This window comes from Panthera onca, chromosome B2 (assembly GCF_046562875.1).
Source record: "Panthera onca isolate mPanOnc1 chromosome B2, mPanOnc1 haplotype 2, whole genome shotgun sequence".
NCBI classification, from domain to species: domain Eukaryota; kingdom Metazoa; phylum Chordata; class Mammalia; order Carnivora; family Felidae; genus Panthera; species Panthera onca.
Window position 1 is genome coordinate 96,900,964 of NC_138343.1, and position 20,234 is coordinate 96,921,197.

Below are 20,234 nucleotides of genomic sequence, written 5' to 3' on the forward strand. Positions count from 1 at the left end.
CCAGAAAAATCAAGCCATAATTAGAAGCTTGGAACTTTTAATCCCACCCTCTATTCTCTGGGAAGTTTTATAAAGTGGCTGGAGATTGAGTTAATAACCAATCATAGCTAAGTGATGAAGCCTTCATAAAAATCCCCAACATATGGGGGATTCAGAGTTTCTGGGTTGGTAAACACATCCACATGAGGGGAGAGTGATGTACCCCAACTCCACAGGGACAGAAGCTCCTGCACTTAGGACTCTTCTGGACCTCTCCCATGTATTTCTTCATCTGGCTGTTCATCTGTAATCTTTATCAAATTCTTAATTATATAACAAGCTGATAACTGTATGTTTCCCTGAGTTCTTTAAGTCACTGTAGCAAATTATCAAACCCAAAAAGAGGGTCATGGGAACCCCAATTATAGCCAGTCAGAAGTATAGGGGACAACACAGGACTTGTGATTGGCATCTGAAATGAGAGGTCGGGGGCAGTTTCGTGGGACTAAGTTTTCAACCTGTGGGATCTGACACTAACTCCAAGTAGCTTGTGTCAGAACTGAGTAAAATTGTAGGACACCCAGCTGGTACCAGGGAATTGCTCAATATGCAGAAAACCCACACATGTGGTGTCGGAAGTGAAGCGAAATGTGGTAGTGGTGTAGGGGTAAAGGAGAAACATGGGAGTTTTTCCTTTACATTGTCCTACACTAGCTCTTCCTTAAAATGGGGATCCCAGAAGTTGCCATTCGACATTTCTGCTGTGAGCCCATGGGCCACCACTCAGTCAGGTGACTACCCTAGCATCAAGGAAGCTGGGAAATGTCTTTACCCCGGGAAGTCACATGTCCAGCTCAAATTTCTATAACTATAGAAGAAACGTAGAACAAATACTGGGGGCAAGGAGCAACTTCTGCCACAGACATCTTCCTTTCCACCACTCTTCTTCCTTGCCAGAGTTAGGAAAAAGAGAGGCAAAGAGATTTTTTTAAAAACCAGTGCCATCTTGACAGTAGAAAAGGGCACTTCATTATTTTTTTAATGTTTGTTTGTTTGTTTGTTTGTTTATTGAGAGATAGAGGCAGAGAGAGAATCCCAAGTAGGCTCCTCGCTGTCAGGAGCAGAGCCAGATGCAGGGCTTGCATTCATGAACCATGAGATCATGACCTGAGCTGAAATCAAGAGTCAGATGCTTAACTGACTGAGCCACCCAGGTGCCCCAGAAAAGGGCACTTTAAAGTGTTTTTCATCATCTCAGAAATGGTATGGTGTGAAATCAAAAGGAAACTGGAAAACTGTCATGCATCTTACTCTGCCCCACCTCAAACTCTGCTCAGATCAGTTTCCAAACATGAGCAATCAGTAGACCTTCTTTTAGACCATTGCCCACACACAATCAGAGCACAAATCTATATAAATATAACATTGACAGTAACTGCAAACACAGAATACATTTTATATCTGAAAGATAAGAGACAGCCTAGCAAAGCAGTCTGATGTTTATCTTTAACCATTCAGACATGGATTCAGCTGGTACCCATGGCACATGCCTGGCAAATCCATTCTGTTGCCCAGTGGCCATCTCCATAATTCATAGTACTTGGGTGTCATAAAGATTTTTGAGTACATCTGCAAATAAGATCAGAATTATGCTCTAAGAATATTAACCTGGTAAAGTATTAAGTGGTCAGGCAAGAGAGAGAATGGAGTTGACACCAGTGAACAGATACTGCAGTGCTAATGACAAGTGAGGTATACAATGGGAATGGGAAGCTGGTTACAGATAGAGATCTACTCCAAAGGACTCAGAAATAGACTGTTTTCAGGGGACACACTGAGAAGAAGTTTAAAGAAGGAATCTGTCAATTTTGTGTTTTTAAGAGTCTCTTTTTGTAGATAATTGTTCCTCTGCCATTCTATATGATTATGGCAAGGCTGCCAAATGGCAGGACCCTGCTGTTTAACAGATGAACAGAGATGTGAGTGTGTGTGTTAGTGGTAGGAGCAGCCAAGCATAGAATCTTACGCCCAGCCAATCATAGTACTCCATTCTCTTAGGCACAGTGATTGGTCCGGGGATGGACAATACGTGCCAGTCTGGGCTAATTAGAGCCCTTTTCTGAGACTTTTTAATTTGGAGCTGTTGGGGAGGAGGCAGGAGTGGAGAAGAGGTGTTGCTTATTGGAAGTATGTGAGTGAGGAGTACCAGCAGCCTTTCTCTCTTTCTTTCTTTCTTTCTTTCTTTCTTTCTTTCTCTTTCTTTCTTTCTTTCCTTTCTTTTTTTCACTATTTGGAGAACACCTGTCTGCAGTAGGAAAGAATGAAGGCAACATAGATAAGTGGGCAAAGGGTACATGGGGCAACCAGTTGAGTTCCTGAGTCCAGTCAAACTAGAAGTTAGATCACTGCCTGGACTTTCCAGCTATGGAATCCAATAAATCTCCTCTTAAGCATAAGCTAGTTTGAGTTGGGTTTCTGCCATTTGTGATCAAAACACATCTGAACTGGAAAGAAAGAAAGAAAGAAAGAAAGAAAGAAAGAAAGAAAGAAAGAAGAGAAAAGAAAGAGAAAAGAAGTTGAATAATATGCTCTTGCTATTAGAAATAGACTTAATAAACATCTAAGAGTCCACAGTAAATTCAATGAAATGAATGCTTAAGCACATTGGTAACTAAGAAATATTCATTAGCAAACTATAGACAAATCAAAGGTGTTAGGAGAATGTGAAGAAGCCAATTTTGCTCATTTTTGTCATTTTCCTTCTAACACTGGTAGTTTTTGCTTTTGAAATTATAAGAGGAAGAAAACAGATGTGTCAGTCAAGAGAGAAGGAATTGATTGAGAGGCAAGAAAAGGAGGTATGGGAATAAAATGATGGGAAGGGAATGTTGAGAGATGGCATGGCATAGCAGTTCTAGTCTGGGAGTCAGGACCTGGGTCATAGCCCTGGCTTTGTCACTACTGTTCCACCAACTTGGGTAAACCACTTTGACGAGTTGTAATTTCTACACCTGAGAAATAAGGAAACCTGGAATAAAGGATGATAAGGTCCCTCTTGGTTCTAACAATCTATCATTCTAGCATATCCTGTTTCTGCCAGAAAAATGAAGGAAGCAGGGGAATAGGGTGCATCACTATTGGATTTGCAGCTGTCAAGAGAGTGACCTAAGTTTTCTGAAGAGGTACAGCTTGGATGTCAGCTGCTCTGAAACACCCACACCAGCCTCAGATCATCCCATGGGCAACTGAGGCTCTGACTTTACCCTGGAGGGTCAAAACATGGTCAACAATTATTGGGCTGGCGATAGAAGTAGATCCAAGGCAGGGCTCCCTGTTTATAATTCATTAAATAATTTATCTAATTCCTTAGGCAGAGAGAGAACCAACCTAATCTCCCTCTTCTCTCCCCACCCTCTTCCTACCCACTAAGGAATCCTGACCCACACTAAATCCTATCCAGAGGAGCATACTGGAATCCATCCAACCTAGCAAGTGCAGCCTGCTTGGCAGAGACCTGAGCAAACCAGTTTCACACAGGAAAATTCAATAGCCTGCTATTATCACAACCAGGGAGGCAGGGGAGGAGCAGTCCCATCTATCACAGTGATTTGAGGAGGTGGAGAAGTGAGAATGGGAAGAAGAGGTGAATAAACAAACAGGGAAAGGAAGAATTATAGAAGGTGCTCCTGCCCAAAAGTTGGGGCTGAAGGATACTGTGTGAGAAGAAAGGAATTTCCTTCGAGCTCTTTCAAACTGTTTTCTCCATTCTCCACCAAAATGGTCAGCAAGAAGTTTCTCAGTTCTTAGAGTTCTGAAAAGACTCGGTACACAGTCGGCATTTAATATATATTTACTGAAAGAAAAAAAAAAAGAATGGATGTACAAATCTATTGGTCACCATGTTTACTCTCTTTGTCTGACTTTCTGATGAACCACAAAAATGGAATATACTCCATAGAAGAGAAGGCATGATAAGGATAGGGGCTAATTTCAGGCTCAGCTGAGGCTGATAGTCCGCACTGTGGACTATCCAGGCTGAGTCATAATAGGTCACATCACACAGAGGGTGTTTCCTTCAGTCAATGAGCAATTGTTAAACAACATGCTCTTATGGACCCAGGACCATGTAGATGTTAGTCCTGGACTCCTAACTGAAGAGGGTGTTAGCCCATATAGAACAATGATATGAATCACATAAATGAATAAATAGCCTTGTTTAGGGAGAACTAGAATTGCAATTAAAGTTCAAAGAAAAGAGAGATGAGTGGGGCTGGAACAGTCCAGAAAAGCTCCACTGAAGTGGGATTTGACCTTGATGCAGAGAACAGGCAAATGTTCATTCACTTGGGACAAACTTGGGTTAACATTCTGAACTCTGATCCCACCTGGGTCATCACAGTGCTATTTTCCAGCTGCATGGCTAACCCCCTTCCAATTTGCCTTTCATAATCTGCATGGCAAGTGAGATTTCCATCACCATTAGAGCAGAGGGGAGCCTCACAAGGAGCAGTGCAATTTGAGCGGTGATGAAGCCAACAGGTTTGATTCTGAAGGTTATTATTGCTGCCAGGCTGTAACCTAGACATATAAACTTGCTGCTTCAAATGTTCCATCAGGAGAATTGGCTGGGGTGCACTAATCCTAAGTGAAACCCTCTTGATTACAAAGGAAGAAACGACAACACCGTATCATTTAACCACTGAACTTCATAATGAAACACAAAGCGGCATTAAAGTTCTCTGCCTGTAATGCCTCGGTTTAAGCAGTTAATCTTATTTTAGCTGAATGGCATGTTCATTACAGCAAATAAGTAGGTAATATGTGGGATTACTGAAAGGAAAGATAAACCAGTTATGGGCATCATGTTGATTTTTTTAACTGTCTGATTTAACTTGGTATTTTTCATCAGTCAGAACTAATGTATACTCATCTAGCAGAGATTAAGTAGATGGGACTCTTGCCCAGAAAAGCTATTATATACAACTTAAGATACTAGTTTTAAGGGCAGCAATCCATGGTACTCAGCACTAGTTCCAGCCTGGAATCTTCAGTGCTTAAACTAGAGTGTTCCTGAATGGTAAGATGGCATTTCTCTCTTTTCCATTAAGTATGTTTTCACCATTTATGCTTCTCATGGGCAGCTGAAGGACTTTTCTTCAAGGTCTCAAATATCCTTCTGAGTGGAACTGCTACAAAGACGCCTTCCAACATAATGTATAGTGCAGGGATGTATCTTATCTCATTCACACATGCTTTCCTCAAGCAAGTACTGCTCTTACTCCAAACGCCATTCACTGAGCAAAGGATACAAAAGGGAGATATATAGTCCCTGAACTGGAGAAGATTACAATCTAGCCAAGAGAGGAGGGATAATAATCACAAATATAAGGAACCCAGGAAACAATGCGAGAGGGTGTATAATCCAATGCCAGTTGCACAATGCAGTCCATAAGGGAAAAAAAACTAGTACTTACTGAGCAATATGAAGCACTACATATTGGGCATTGCACTGCAGGCTCTTTGTATACTTAATCTCATTTAAGTTGCACAATAATCTTGTGAGAACAGTATTATTACTTCCCATTTTCACAGCCCTCCCAAAGTGAAGGCTCAGAGAAGTAAATTGCTTGCCCAAATAAGGGGAAAAACAGGAGTTTAAGCCCAGGTCTGATTGATTCTAAAGCCCTCTTTTTTTCTGTTATGGCAAAGTGCTTCCTTAAAAAATATGAAGAAAGAGCAGAAGAAAATCCTAAAAGATGTAGTGAAAGGAGGGGAATTGGATCTGAGTCAGAACGTATCTTCAGTCCAACTTAAAAACAACAAAGTTCATTACTAGTACCTATTTGAAAATCAGTTCTACTTCCAGAAACAGCCTAAAGAAATAAGCTTTCCAGGTAATGCAATGACCTTAAAACATTTTAACTCCAAAAATAATCCCCTCTTGATGTTTATGCCATTGTTGTTTTTATCTATTTATTCTTTCATATACATAGATATATATATATTAGAGAGAGAAAAAGAGACATCCCACAGAATATTATTGTTGTGTCCAGTCATTATTATTTAAATTTATCTATATATTTTACCCTTTTCATCAATCTTTTCTTCTTATACCTGAGTTTCCATCTAGGGTCATTTTACTTCTCCCTGAAGAACTGCCTTTAGTATATCCTTTAATATGTAGGCCTGCTTGTCAAAACAAAACAAAACAAAAAGAAAAAAAGAAAAAAAATATGTAGGCCTACTTGTGAGAATTTTCTGTCTTTATGTCCATAGATGCCTTTGTCTCCTTCTTAATTTTGAAAAACATTTTTGATTGGGCATAGAACTCTAGATTGTCAATCACTTTCTTTTAGCACTTTGAAAATATTCCATTTGTCTTCTGGCTTTCATTTTCTCTTGAGAAATAAGCAATAAGTTTAGTTATTGCTCTTTTAAAGGTAATATCTTTTCTCCAGCTGGTTTATAAGATTTTCTCTTTGGTTTTTATCAACTATGAATGTGACTAGGTTGTTTTGGTTTGTCTTAAATTCTTCTTGGGCATCTTCATTTGTGGCAATGTTTTTCACTAGTTTGGAAAATTCTCAGCTATTATGTTTTCAAAAAATTGCTTTCATCTCATTTTCTTTCTCCTTTGCTTCAGGGACTCTAACTATATTTATATTAAATCTTTTTAATGCAACCCCTCTGTCTCTTACCTACCCCCTCCCCAATCTGTATTCCCAAACTTTTTTCTTTCCCTGTTTCCTTCTGAAGATACTCTTCTAACATATTTTGAGTTAACTCTTTAACTATGTCTTATTTGCTATAAAACCTTTCCATTGAGTTAATTTCAGCTACCATATTTTTGGGGATTTGGTTCCTTTTAATGGCTTCCCTAACTGCCAATCTTACTTTTTGTTTTACCTCTTTACCTTTTGTTTTGTTTTTGAAAGAAAAACTATTTTACTTAAAAAAAAAAAAAAAAAAGTAGGCTCTGGGAACAGAAGATTAGTCCATTTGAGCCTTCAGTGTCCTGGTGATAATTTTGTCCTTCTCAATGATGTGGACAATGGCGCCCATGCCTGGCATTGCATCTTGATCCACAGCATTCAGCATGGCTTGTAGGATGGTTTCAAACAGTGTTCTGGATCCATGTTAGGCTCCCAGAAGGACTCATACATCCCATTCTTGTTTGGAGTAGATGTCACTGACCACAAAGTCGTCAGTTACCATGGGGTTGCTGATGAGGTCTAGAGAGCAAATGAAGAGCTTAAAGGTCTTCAGGTTCAACCCAGGGATTTCTGGCTCTGTGTAGTAGGGGCCAAACCATCTCTGTACAAGAGGTTGGCCATGATGCTCATGAGGGTATAAGCCTTGATCTTCCAACCATCCTTCAGCTCATACAGGTTCAACCAGAACTTGAGTTGCTGGGAAATAGTCTGGACATCAGTGATAAGCCCAGTCAGTCCTATATACAGCTGATTGCCCATGGGAAAGAACTTCCGAAAGTCCGTGATCACCATCTGGGCCTGGATCCCAAAGTGCCTGTCAGCAGCGATAGCCACACAGTTCTTCCCTTTCAAGGCCATGACGGCCCCTCCATTATAGGACATAATAGACATAATTGCAGTATACTGGGACCTCCAATAGCCACAATTCCAGTCAACTGGTTAAGGCCCTCACTGCCTGTTTTACCTCTTTGAATGTATTAAACAAATTGTTGAGCAGTTTGCCATCAAGTAAAAACAGTTGACAATAAAGAAACAATCAGCGAGTTCTAGTCCGACTTAGGATATAGAAAGCCAGTAAACACTGCTCCTACCAACTATTTTGCTTTGGGAAGAGTACAGGAGGAAGAGTAGCAGCCAAAAAAGTAAAGGTAAAAAACCCGAAATGTTAACAGAAGTTTAAAGACCAAGTATGGGCTAGAATGACAACTTAGAACCCCTGGGAGCCATGGTACAAAGTGTGTGCCCCATTTGCCAGCACTTTTCCATAGGCCTCCCTGGGTATTCACAGGAAAGACTGGGTGCAGATCAGGAGAACTGAAAGAGCCTCCCTTTGGTGAGACAGGCATGCAGATGACGGCCAGCTACCAATGTGAGACAGGCATGGGGCCCATGTCCATCTTCCACACAAAGAAAAAGCCATCTGCCACTAAAGGAGTAGTACTAAATCTTCTTGCCCCCTGGTCCCAAGATAAGGTTGGCTGTGGCAGAAGAGGAGTTGAAGCAAAAGCCATCAGATGCTGGAGGAAGGCAAGAAACCTACCAGTCACCAGGATCCTTCACTGATACAAAGCAAGGTCTACTGTCAGTGAGAAAGGGACAGAAAACTCACTCCCATTTAAGACCTCCCCCATTACAATGCAGTGTCCGATTGCCATGGGGGAGAAGGAGGCCCACCCTAAAGCTCAAGAGCCCAGGACCTGCATGAAACTGAGGTTAGAGGGGGGAGAAACAGTGCCTGCCCCTACCATAAGCCTTGCACAAAGAAACAAGCAAGAGACCCCTATAGCTGAGGAAGAGACAAGACCATGGAGAGAGATCCCACTTAGCACAGTTATACACAGTCTGCTGAATGTTGAAGTAGGAACACTGAGAAGAACTCTCTTGGCATTCTAGGACACACACCAAACACAAAGTAGCTGCACAAATTCCATCACTGGAGGAATTTGACCTGTGATATACTGAAGGTAATGATATTAACAATAAAACTCAAATCCAGATCAACTACTGATGGGAGGTCTTCAACCCTCACTCCTCATACTAATAGTCTGATAGAAATGTTTGCTCAGTTGCAGGTATGAATACTAGTTATTTCAGTTTCTACTGTTCTTTTTCATGCAATGTCTGGCATTTAGGCAAAAATTGTAAGATGAATTAAAAATCAAGAAGAAAATGACAATGGTGTATTGTCAAGAGATGAAGTAATCAAAGAACTAGATCCAGAGATAGTTCAGATATTGATACTATCCAACAAGAACTTTAAAATAACTGTGATTAGGGGCACCTGAGTTGCTCAGTCAGTTAAGCAGCCAACTCTTGATCTCAGCTCAGGTCTTAACCTCAGGGTCATGAGTTCAAGCCCCATGTTGGGCTCCACACTGGGCATGGAGCCTACTTAAAAAATAAAACATAAAATAATATAAAAATAACCATGATTAAAACACTAAAGGATCTAGTGGATCTAGGAGAATACAAAGAAAAATACACCTAGACACATCACAGTAAACCTGCTGGAAATCAAAAATTAAGAAGAAATCTTGAAGGTAGCCAGAAAACAACAAAAACATTACATACAGAAGAACAAATACAAGAACTATAGCAGGACTCTCTTCAGAAACTTTGCAGTCCTGAAGGCAAAGGAATGATTTCTTTAAAGTACTGAAAAACTTAGACTTTACCACAATCCCATCAGGTCATTTGAATTTTTGGTGTTTGTGAAGCTAATGGGGACAAAGAAAAATGGTGGCACTATGGGAACAAGAGTAAATGACAGGGCTTAAATCCAAGGAGCTGGGTGGACTTGAGAGCCCAAAGTGACATGGATATACCTCGTGAAAGCAGACTATCAATAAGCTAGGATCTCAACCCCCAAAAGGGTTTTCCAGAGCCTGACCAGGTCAGTGACTGCATTCTCTAACTCACTTCCAGCATGGTGGGGTTGGTTACAAGCAAAATTTCAGTACCCATGTAAGTAAGCACCTATCCCTGGTGTTTCAAAGACACAGAATGAGTGGTGCAGATTTGGTGATAATAGCTAAACTACAAAGGATAGTTCCTATGATTCCATCTATTGTGGTATCAGGAGACGGGGAAAAGCGAACAAAGAAAAGAGGACATAAACCTAGCAGGAGGAGCCAAAGCAGCTAAACAACAATTTCATGTTTCTCCTGAGATGCTGGGTTGGAGCAGGATTAAGTCCTGAGTGGATGGCAGGCAAAGTGTGGCAAGTAGTGTAATTTCAAGCAGTTTTAGCCCTTTCACAATGTCCATCATTTTCCAAAAGCCTCCCCCAGTAAATATACAATCTAATACTACTCCTAGAGATTTCCATTCCTAGGTCCCTCCTATATAAATATTTGGGAATCACAGGGGAGAGGTGTGAGGGGAAAGAGTAAATGTGGAGATTCTACTTGCTCACTCACACTCTTTACATCCTGTGCTAGCTGTTTGCCCACACCATAATTCTCCAAACCCATAAGGAGAAAAGCAAGAGAAAGAGCATGTGTATGTGTTGGGGGGTGAGGTGGGAAATGCAGTCCCTAGGTTGTAAAAACAAAACAAAACAACAAAAAAACACTGCCTTGTTTAGTGAAGAACAGCCAAGATATAAAGAGGATTTGGATTTTATTTGTTTATTTATTTTGAGGATTTGGATTTTACAAAGCCACGGTCAAGCCCTTTATATCTCAGCTCCTATTACATTACTGGCAATAGCACTTCAAATGAACATAGAAAATGAAGTACTAATAGGAGGGAGAAAGGGAAGACATAACTTCCCCTCTGGAAACAGGGATGACTGTCAAGCTTTCTCTTGTGGGCCTCTGCCTCTGAAGATACACATTCTGGTGACCAGAAACCTACTTCCTTCTGCTTACTCTTCTGCTTCAGAAGTCAAAACAGGATAAGCTAACAACTTCCAATCCTCCTATCTACACTCTAGTTGTCTACAATTACTCCAGAAATTACAGCTGTTGAATTGTTTTTCACTTCTAATGCTATTGAGCAAAACTTTTGGATACAATTCTGGTACTTAGGTATGACAATGGAGGATTTACTACAATATCTAGCTAAAGATGGGCTTATCATTCATTCCTTTTAAAGGTTTGAAATATTTTGATTGCATTTAGGTACTGGGATGGATGTTTTAAAAAATACATCTGTTTATCACAGGAAAAAGATTTTAAAAATTATTATGGAAAACCTCCCTACTTTAAGAAGCATGAATTAGTCATATTATCTTCTAAAAGCCCTCTTTAGTTCCAAGGAGACAAAGAAAACTACTGGTCATTAAGTATGTTACATGTATGACTAATATTTATTATACCCGATGTAATAGTTTAGAACAAGCAACCCTGGTAGAGTTGTAATTTTTATGTGTTACATGTATAATTCAGTATAGGCCGAAGCTCTTTTTATAATCAATGTGATCATTTTTTGGAATTTTGGATGAGCAGAGTAGAAAAACATTTGATTAGGTATTTCAAGTCTCAATTTTAGATTTGACTATCAAACAATGGCTCAGTCATAAATAAGGAGCTCCATGATGTTCTGCTTCCTCAATTGAGAAGATAGGAAATAAGTGATACACTTTTTAGAGGGAATTCATGCAGTGGATGGATTAGATCCAGCTGTCTTTAGGGATCCATCTGGCTCTCGGAGTCTGTGACCAGATGACCACTAAGGTTTCTTGTAGCTCAGAAAACAATGTGCTTGGAACATAATTTTTTTCCTATCTTCAACAGGTACATAGGTTACTGGTGTAAATTTTGCTTTTTTAATTCATTGCTGCTGATGTCTATTATTTATAGATGTCAAGTCTTTCATCAGGAATGCAACCCCAATAATAACGTTCTGGAAAAACATTTCGGTTTATAAGGAGTACACTGCAGTAGAAGTACAGCTCATCCATGAAACATTAGAAAATGCTGTCCCATTAGAAGTAACCTTTACCATCTACACTCTGGTGGTATTGATTTAGAGTCACATTTTAAGATAGCTAGCTGATGCTAGTTCTACATCTCAAATCCAAACAAAAAAATAAACAATCCAAAAGTACATTTTTATTAACAACAAAATGATTAGATGGTACTTTTAAAGTAGGCATTTAAACTCAATGCCTGAAAAACTGATGTGTGACGTTCAATTACATCTGAAGTTTTAAAAATATATCTTAAAAAAATCAAATATGGTGCACTGCAGTTTTTTTAAGTTACTTCCTTTATTTCAAAGTGTCAAAAAGCTAAAGATGCACACACATATGCTTATGTGTCTCAGAATTTAAAACTATGCAAAGAATTTATCTGTATGACTAAAAAATGAAGTATTTACACACTTCAGTGTAATGCTTAATACTTATTTTTGAAATCTATTGCTGATGCTATGTTGAAAGAGCAATGACTCAACCAGAAAAATAGCAAAGGCTATCTTTTCTTTTCTAAAGTGCTTATTTGCAACCATACCCAAAAGCAATGGTTTTTAGAAATACATAACATTGAAAGGTGATCAAAGAGTCACTACTTACAGATTCAAATATGCCATTTTGTAACTTTGCATATGTAAACTGGTTTTATCTGCATTAATGAAAGATTGCTTTCAATGGCCCTCAACTATATGCTTCAAATCAAGACAGTGTTATTAGTATCAGCAGCATGAACAATGACAATGACAGAATAAACCCCAGCACATTTTAAATGGATCACAGCCCACTAGAAAAACTGTAACGGCTTTTGGATATGTTACATATCCAAAGATAAGCCTTCTTTTTCAACTCTACATACATAGTAAACATTAAAAAAAATTAAAAACACTTTCTTGCCTCTTTATAGAGCATTTTACTATATATGAAGGGATTAAAATTCTTGTACTATTTAACCTAATTCTTGTTTCTATACAGAGCAGGCTTCACATTCTCAACATTTAGAACAAAGCCTATTTCCACCAAGAAAGCAAGAAGGAATTAACAAATGAAATACCTAACACTAAAAACCTGAGGGAAAAAAACTGTGAACAATTCTGAAATGAAGCTTTTTTCTAGAAAGGTTGATACAAACATCCCAAAATAGAATTTGCATTCTGATAGTGAAATATCTGACTTCATTTCTATCATATCACATTTAACTGATTTAAATAATTTAGAAAAAAAACAGGCATCTTAACCTAACTGCTTTCTGTATCAGACTCATCTTAACTCATGCCCTCAACATGAACCATTCGACAGTCTTCTCGTGAGCACCCCCCACGTCCCTATTTTCTGAACCTTAAGGTTTTTTTACCCCTCCTCTCTCTCCCCTCCAAAAATCTCCATATATCCCAAGAGAATCTCCATTAAAAAAAAAAAATAACAACTTAAATACATATTGTGAGAATGCTACATTTGATTTAAAGTAGTAATAAATTATAAATTGCCAAATAACTTAATGTAATTCACAATGCAAATCCCTGGTAGAAAAAGAATCCATCTTGCCCTGAATATAATACAGCAGTCCAGTGATTTCAAATTATTTAAGAAATAAAGGCAAAAATAAGGTGTAAAATACAACACTATTTATAAAAGTTAAGTAAGAAACCAGTTACCGTAAATCTTTTTACAAAGATAAATGTAATGTGCCTTCCTGCTTCTAAAAATTGTTAGGGAGGTTTCTAACTAGTGGTTTCAAAAATCACTTAAAGTAAACTAGAGATTGAATTACATATTATTTGTAATGTATGACATATTAAATATATATATAAAACAATAATACTGCAATGGTAATTTAAATTAATCTTTGGACCTGCTACTTTTTGGCAAGTATATTTCTTTTTCAAAGTCTTTGCTATAATTAATTAATTTTTAAATGTTAGTTTTCAAAAACTTTGCTACTAAAATACTATATTAATAAGGAGATACCAGAAGTCTCAAGTAGTAATAATATGCCTACAAAACAAAACAAAGATTGTCCTTGCATCTTTTGTTATTGTAACAAATACTCTTTAAAATAGACAACATTACTTGGCCTGGAAATTAAAAATACCCAAACCCTTGAAAAAGGAACAAAAAAGGAAAGAAAAATTGAAAATCCTTATTTAAAAATAAATCTGAAGTCCTTGCATTTCTTAGGAACTTGACTTGTCAAATCAGTTTATCTTCTTTTGGACCAAGCTGCATCTCCTACCATTCACCCATGGAACAGGACGTTAATTCTCCGTTTTGTAGATTTCAGTTTGAATTTTCTTGAATGTTTGCAAAGCTGGTACTGGACTTGAGACGTTTGGCTAGAAAAATCAAAAGTATTATATTTTAACTCAAATGTAATTCTCTAAATGTAATTATTCATTATTTTTATGTAAACTATAGTATTCATCTAATAATTCTATGTTTGAATCAGAATAGACTCAATCTTCTAAGAATTAAAACCCAAGTCTATTTTTTTCTACCAACCTCAAAAAACGTAACTTTGCTTGAAGCCACACATGACTTTGTTAGAAGCAGCACCAAATAAAACAGACATAATTTATATCATCTTGAACATCACAATCTCAAATATGTAATATAGGTTAGAGTATTCTACTTAAAAATTGTAAGTGTTACAAGGTACAATAATAAAATTGTATATTTAAAAGTCTAAGTTAGTAGGGTGCCTGGATGGCTCAGTTGGTTAGGCATCCAACTCTTCATTTCAGCTCAGCTCATGGTCTTTTTTTTTTTTTTTTTTTTTTTTTAACATTTATTTATTGAGAGAGAGAGAGCATGAACACAGGAGGGGTACAGAGAGACGGGGAGTCAGATTCCAAAGCAGACTCCAGGCTCTGAGCTGTCAGCACAGAGTCCGACATGGAGCTCAAACTCACAAACCGTGAGATCATAACCTGAGCCAAAGTCAGATGCTTAACCAACTGAGCCACACAGGCGCCCCAACAGCTCAGGTCATGATCTCATGGTTCGTGAGTTCAAGCCCTGCATCAGGCTCTGCACTGACAGAGGGATTCTGCTTGGGATTCTCTCTCTCTGCACCTCACTTGCTCTCTATCAAAAATAAATAAATATGTGGATCCTGAGAAACTTAACAGAAGACCATGGGGGAGGGGAAGGAAAAAAAAAAGGTTAGAGAGGGAGGGAGCCAAAACATAAGAGACTCTTTTTTTTAAATTTTTTTTTTCTTAATGTTTTTATTTATTTTTTAGACAAAGAGAGACAGAGCATGAGCAGGGAAGGGGCAGAGAGAGAGGGAGACACAGAATCCGAAGCAGGCTCCAGGCTCTGAGCCATCAGCACAGAGTCCGATGTGGGACTCGAACTCACAGACTGTGAGATCATGACCTGAGCCAAAGTCGGATGCTCAACCAACTGAGCCACCCAGGCGCCCCAAGACTCTTAAAAACTGAGAACAAACTGAGGGTTGATGGGGGGGGTGGGAAGGAGGGGAGGGGGGGTGATGGGGGGCACCTGTTGGGATGAGCACTGGGTGTTGTACGGAAACCAATTTGACAATTAATTTCATATTAAATAAATAAATAAATATTTTTTAAAAAGTCTAAGTTAGAAATCCAAATCTAGATTTCTCTTAAAATAATTCTATAATGTCAAAAAATTGTCCAAAAAAAGTTGAAAAAAACTTAAATGGCTTACAAAAAAAAGTTACATTGAGTTATATTACATGTGCACAGACACACAAATACATATGGCTGCTAATAAAATATGTGCAATCAATTTTGATTATGATGCTAATGGGACTGAATCATTAGGGTCAATAAAGGAAATCATGGCTATTTTGCTTGGTAATGTTTGTGCTTATAGTTAAATGTGAATGTTTCTCATGTTCCATAAATGAAAAACAATTGTGCCATAGTAAAAGTATCTTACATTGGATAACTAGGAATCTCTCTACTTCAGAGGCTTTTAACATGAGAGTAGAGGTTGTGGTCAGAAGGTCTGCAATGGGACCCAGGCATCTGTTTTTATGTTTTGTTTTAAAGCTCTGCAGACAATTCTGATATGTGTTCAAGGATGAAAACCAGTGTTCTGGTTTCTATCAGGGTCTCTGCTAACCACCACTCTAAGATGACAACATGACTTTCTGGACCAGTGTATTGCTTCAGGCTAAACTAAAGGGCAACTTAACCTAAAAAACTGCCTAAGCTAGAAGTCTACTCTTAAGCTTCTGTGGGTTTGGGAGACAAACTAAATCAAGAGGGTTTCTTCCTATGTTGTTTAAAATTACTAGAAATAATAGTTTCTCACTAATTACCAAGTTTATTAAACTAACCAGGTGCAATGCCAATGAGTACATGTATCTACAACCTCCTTGCTTCCTTATTCTCTAATAAATCCCTATATCCTTCAAAATTCTACTCCAGGGGATATAAAAGGAGAGGGGAGGGAAGGGGCGGGGAGGGGAGAGGAGAGGAGAGAAATTCTACCCCAGAGATCTAGGGATGAATTCCAACAGCCCTAATGCAGAGTTGGTCTTACTCTCTGTGGGCCAACCACACTGTATACCTTTAACTACATCGGTTGTAATAATTGGATTATGGTCAGTGTGTTCTTTGAGGGCACATATTGTGCCTTGTTCCTTTTTTTTTTTTTTTTAATCGCGAATTCCTACCACAGGACTTAATAAATTGGGGTATATAAAATTGTGACATAAAAAAAAAAAAAAATGTCCATGAGATAACAGCACAAGAATTGTTTGCTTACACTAGCATTTCCTTAAATTCATAAATCAATTCATAAACATGAAACATCACAGGTAATATGCAAAAGTTCTGTCAAGTTTTGGGAATATAATCTCAGAACCTTTAATTTATATTCAGGTACATTATGGAGATCATAAAAAGGAATTTCACAGGACTAGTTATTTTAAGGAACACACCCTAGGAAATGCTAACATTAGATACACGTTCTTTTATCCAACAAATATATTTGAGCACCTAATATAGGCCGGGTACTTTCTAGATACTGATATAGTGGTGAACAAGACAAAATCCTTGTTCTGATGGAGCCTCCAGTTGAGTCAGGAGAGCAAATAAGATAGAATATAAATGAAAAAGTTAAGTTAAAAAGTGTCATCACACATGATAGATATAGGAGAATTGAAAGAAGGATGTCTTAAGGATGGGGGTCATAAAATGTATCTTTGAATAAGTATCTTTGGCCTAAGACCTGGATGACAGGAGCCAGTCAAGGAAGGTAGAGAGGGCCAGTGTAAGAGCTTTGGGAAGGGGGCAGTGTGAATGAGTTTGGTGTCTGAAGGGAGCAAAAAGGCCAGGCTGCCTACATACAGCATCATGAACAAAGAAAGGAGTGGGTGTAGTGAGTTTAGAAAGGTAGATGGGGAGGGAGGGGCAGGTCACACATAGCTTAGAAAGCAGACTCTGGAAATATGTTTTGAGTTTATTCTAGATGCAACAGGAACACAGGAAGGTTTCAAGTGGGAGAAAAGCATAGTAAAATTTGTGTTTGAAAAATTACTCTACCCACTATATGAAGAATGGATTGTTGTGGGTCCAAAAAATGGAAGCAGGGATACAAGGTAAGGGACTCCTGCATTAGGGCAGATAAGAGATGGGATGGCTTGGGCTAAGGTATTAACAGTGGAGGTAGAGAAAAGATAATTTAAGATACATATTTGGAAGTACAGCTGTCAATACTTGCTGATGGAGTGAAAAAAGGTAGGGAAGGGGCGCCTGGGTGGCTCAGTCGGTTAAGCGTCCGACTTCAGCTCGGGTCACGATCTCGCGGTCCGTGAGTTCGAGCCCCGCGTCGGGCTCTGGGCTGACGGCTCAGAGCCTGGAGCCTGCTTCCGATTCTGTGTCTCCCTCTCTCTCTGCCCCTCCCCCGTTCATGCTCTGTCTCTCTCTGTCTCAAAAATAAATAAAACGTTAAAAAAAAAAATTAAAAAAAAAAAAAAAAAAAAAAAGGTAGGGAAGAGAATATGGGAATAGGGAAATAATAAAGAAAAGAATTAAGAAAGTAAAGATAACAAGGTTTGTGGCTTGTACAAGCAGATGGATGAAAGTGACTTTGAAAAACCCTGATCAGAAGCAATAAGTATCTTCCACAGAGTTAAACTGATTTGCAAGGCAAATATGATGCTAAACTTTAAAAGTACACTAAGCCTTGAAAAAGAAAGTTTCTCAATAGTGAGGTCCCTGCAATATTTTGTTAAAACTGTAAGTAAGTACTTTTAGGACTCATTTATTACATATTTTATAGAATGCTAGCAATCTTTGAAAAGCTTTGCCAAATACACTCATATTACAGACTTTCCCCTTTATTAGCTAGCTTTTCAAGGTGACAAGACATTACAAATTCAGTTCAAGCTGATCTGTAAGTAGCTTTTTTTAGTTAAATATATTAGTGAGGTTAAATAAACTGTGAAGAAGAAAGGCTAGAAAGAAATTTATAAAGGAAAGAAATTTTATATCATAGGTTCCTAGACTAGGAATAATATTTAAGAGAAAAAAAAGCCTAACTTTTTTCTACAAAAGACATTCTCTATTTTAAAAATTAAAATTATTAAGGGATAAGCCCATACCTTCATTCTGATCATAAACAAGAAACCCACTAGACTTAGAAGCCACTCGTCTTCAGCTAAATAGGAACTTCTAGTTAGTGCTTTTTCTGCTCTGCCCTATTTGATGGGGAATATGTGTGAGCACATGCTGTATGTGAAGTAATGTCCTTGCAACTACAATTCCAATTTATTCATAAACAAATTGTCTGTGTGTTCACTATAGTTTCTCCCTGCCTTTTTAGGTGGCTTTCTAGGTGGCTCCACCACAGCTCTGATGGGCCTGAGAGCTGTCACCTCTCCCTACCATGGCTGTTCAGGTCTGCAAAACCTTTTGTTGCTATTCTTCTGTTGTTGCCTACCTAATTCCAGAGCTAGCTCTCTCAGTTAAAACATCTGAAAAGATACTGTATGTTGACTTTTGATTATTTGTACTTATAGACTTCTTACACATCTCTCCTATTAGTAAGTATTTACTGTAAAATTTGAAGCAGAGAGCTGTTTTAGTCTAATACAGTTTGAGTTTTCAGAGTATACATCGTTTCTAAAACAGGCTTAAGTTTTTAAAATACAGGTTTTAGTTAAATAAATAAACAGTTGTAAAAAGAAACTTACGTAGAATGAGTTTCCGTTTCTTTTGTTCTGAATGAAGAAAGCTACTAAGGTAGAAGACAATGGGTAGAAAGAGAATGAATACAGAAACAGCAATTACAGGCACTGTGTCACTGCAAGGGACAGAACAATTGAAAGTTCGACTCCAAAGTTTTCGAGTAATGTTCATCTGGAACGATAGCAAATAAAATTACTTTCTTTTACATTTAATTTGTCTTCAAGTCATACAATTATTTTATTAGTAAAATAACAGGCATCCAGAATTTAAAACTAAATATACATCCCTAAAAAATCTATTGATAGTTGAGGATAATTTCTTCTGCCCAGGAAATTAGCTAGTTTACAATCAGTCACTGTATAAGTTTATATCATACAGAAATTTCATATTCTAAATTCATAACACTATCCAAAGAATGTCAGCCTTTCACAGATCTCAGAGAACTTGTATCAAGAGAAATATGGTTAGACCATGCTTCATTCATTAAAGAAGATTGAAAAGGGTAACAATGTAAGGTGATGGATGTGTTAATTAACTCGACTGTGGGAGTCCTTTCACAATGTATATGTATATCAAATTATCACGTTGAACACTTTAAATATATTACAATTTCATTTGTCAATTATATCTCAATAAAACGGGGGGAAAAGGCTCACAAAAACAAATTTTTTTTATGTTACATGTGTAATCTCACTGAGCTTGTTGCAATATTTTTAGAATGAAAATAAAAACATCAACTAAATATGTAAATACAGCTATTCTTCAAGAGATGATATCTATGAAATGTTTAGTACCTTACCTAAGATATTATGAAAGATTCATATGGCAAATAATTGTTTAAGTCCATAATATCTAATGAATCATGGAAACTTTTTTAGGTAGTATTTCATTTAGCATCATACATTAAAAACAGATATATTTAGGGGCAGCAATACCCCATTTTCATTGAGCTCACAGTTTCTGTCAAACATGGTAAGTGATATAAGGAAACTATCAAATTTAATGTAGAAAACTGTTCTTGCCTGAATTTTGAGATATGGTTTGCAAATGGTGCTTTGTATGTTTACTGTAAGCTTTGCTTACTGTAAGAAGGACGTTCTAAAAACAGGCAGTCATGTTGATTTCCTATGTAATCCAACCTTTGTCAGGGAATCAATATTCATCTTTCTTCTTCATTTTAAAAATGATGAAATAGACTATTATTCTTAAAATAAATATTTAGTATTTACTGAGAGCCTACTAGAAGCAGGTACTCTTCCAGACATTAGAAAAAGCAGTAAAAAAATAAAAATCCCCATGGTATACCCATTTTAAGTTGATAATAAGTGCTTTTTGCCATCACAAATATTATTGATCCACCATAGTTCACTCTGAGCTGCTATTCATATTCATCATTCTCAACCATTAAGTTTATTAACTCTGACCTTTAGTTCTCTACTTTTAGCC

At 37.7% G+C, this 20,234-nt stretch overlaps 1 protein-coding gene and 1 pseudogene across 1 annotated transcript in view; both read right to left on the reverse strand.

The window, feature by feature from the left end:
* Positions 1-6,325: 6,325 nt before the first annotated feature.
* Positions 6,326-10,218, reverse strand: LOC132667464 (proteasome subunit beta type-3 pseudogene; annotated as a pseudogene).
* A 1,511-nt stretch (positions 10,219-11,729) lies between these two features.
* OSTM1 (osteoclastogenesis associated transmembrane protein 1) overlaps positions 11,730-20,234 on the reverse strand; it is a 39,847-nt gene continuing 31,342 nt past the window's right edge. The window contains exons 5-6 of the mRNA XM_078447190.2: positions 18,794-18,959; positions 11,730-13,940 (exon numbers count right to left, since the gene is read on the reverse strand). Coding sequence (XP_078303316.1) covers positions 13,885-13,940; positions 18,794-18,959 — 222 coding nt within the window. The 3' untranslated portion in view covers positions 11,730-13,884. The remainder of the gene's footprint in view (positions 13,941-18,793; positions 18,960-20,234) is intronic.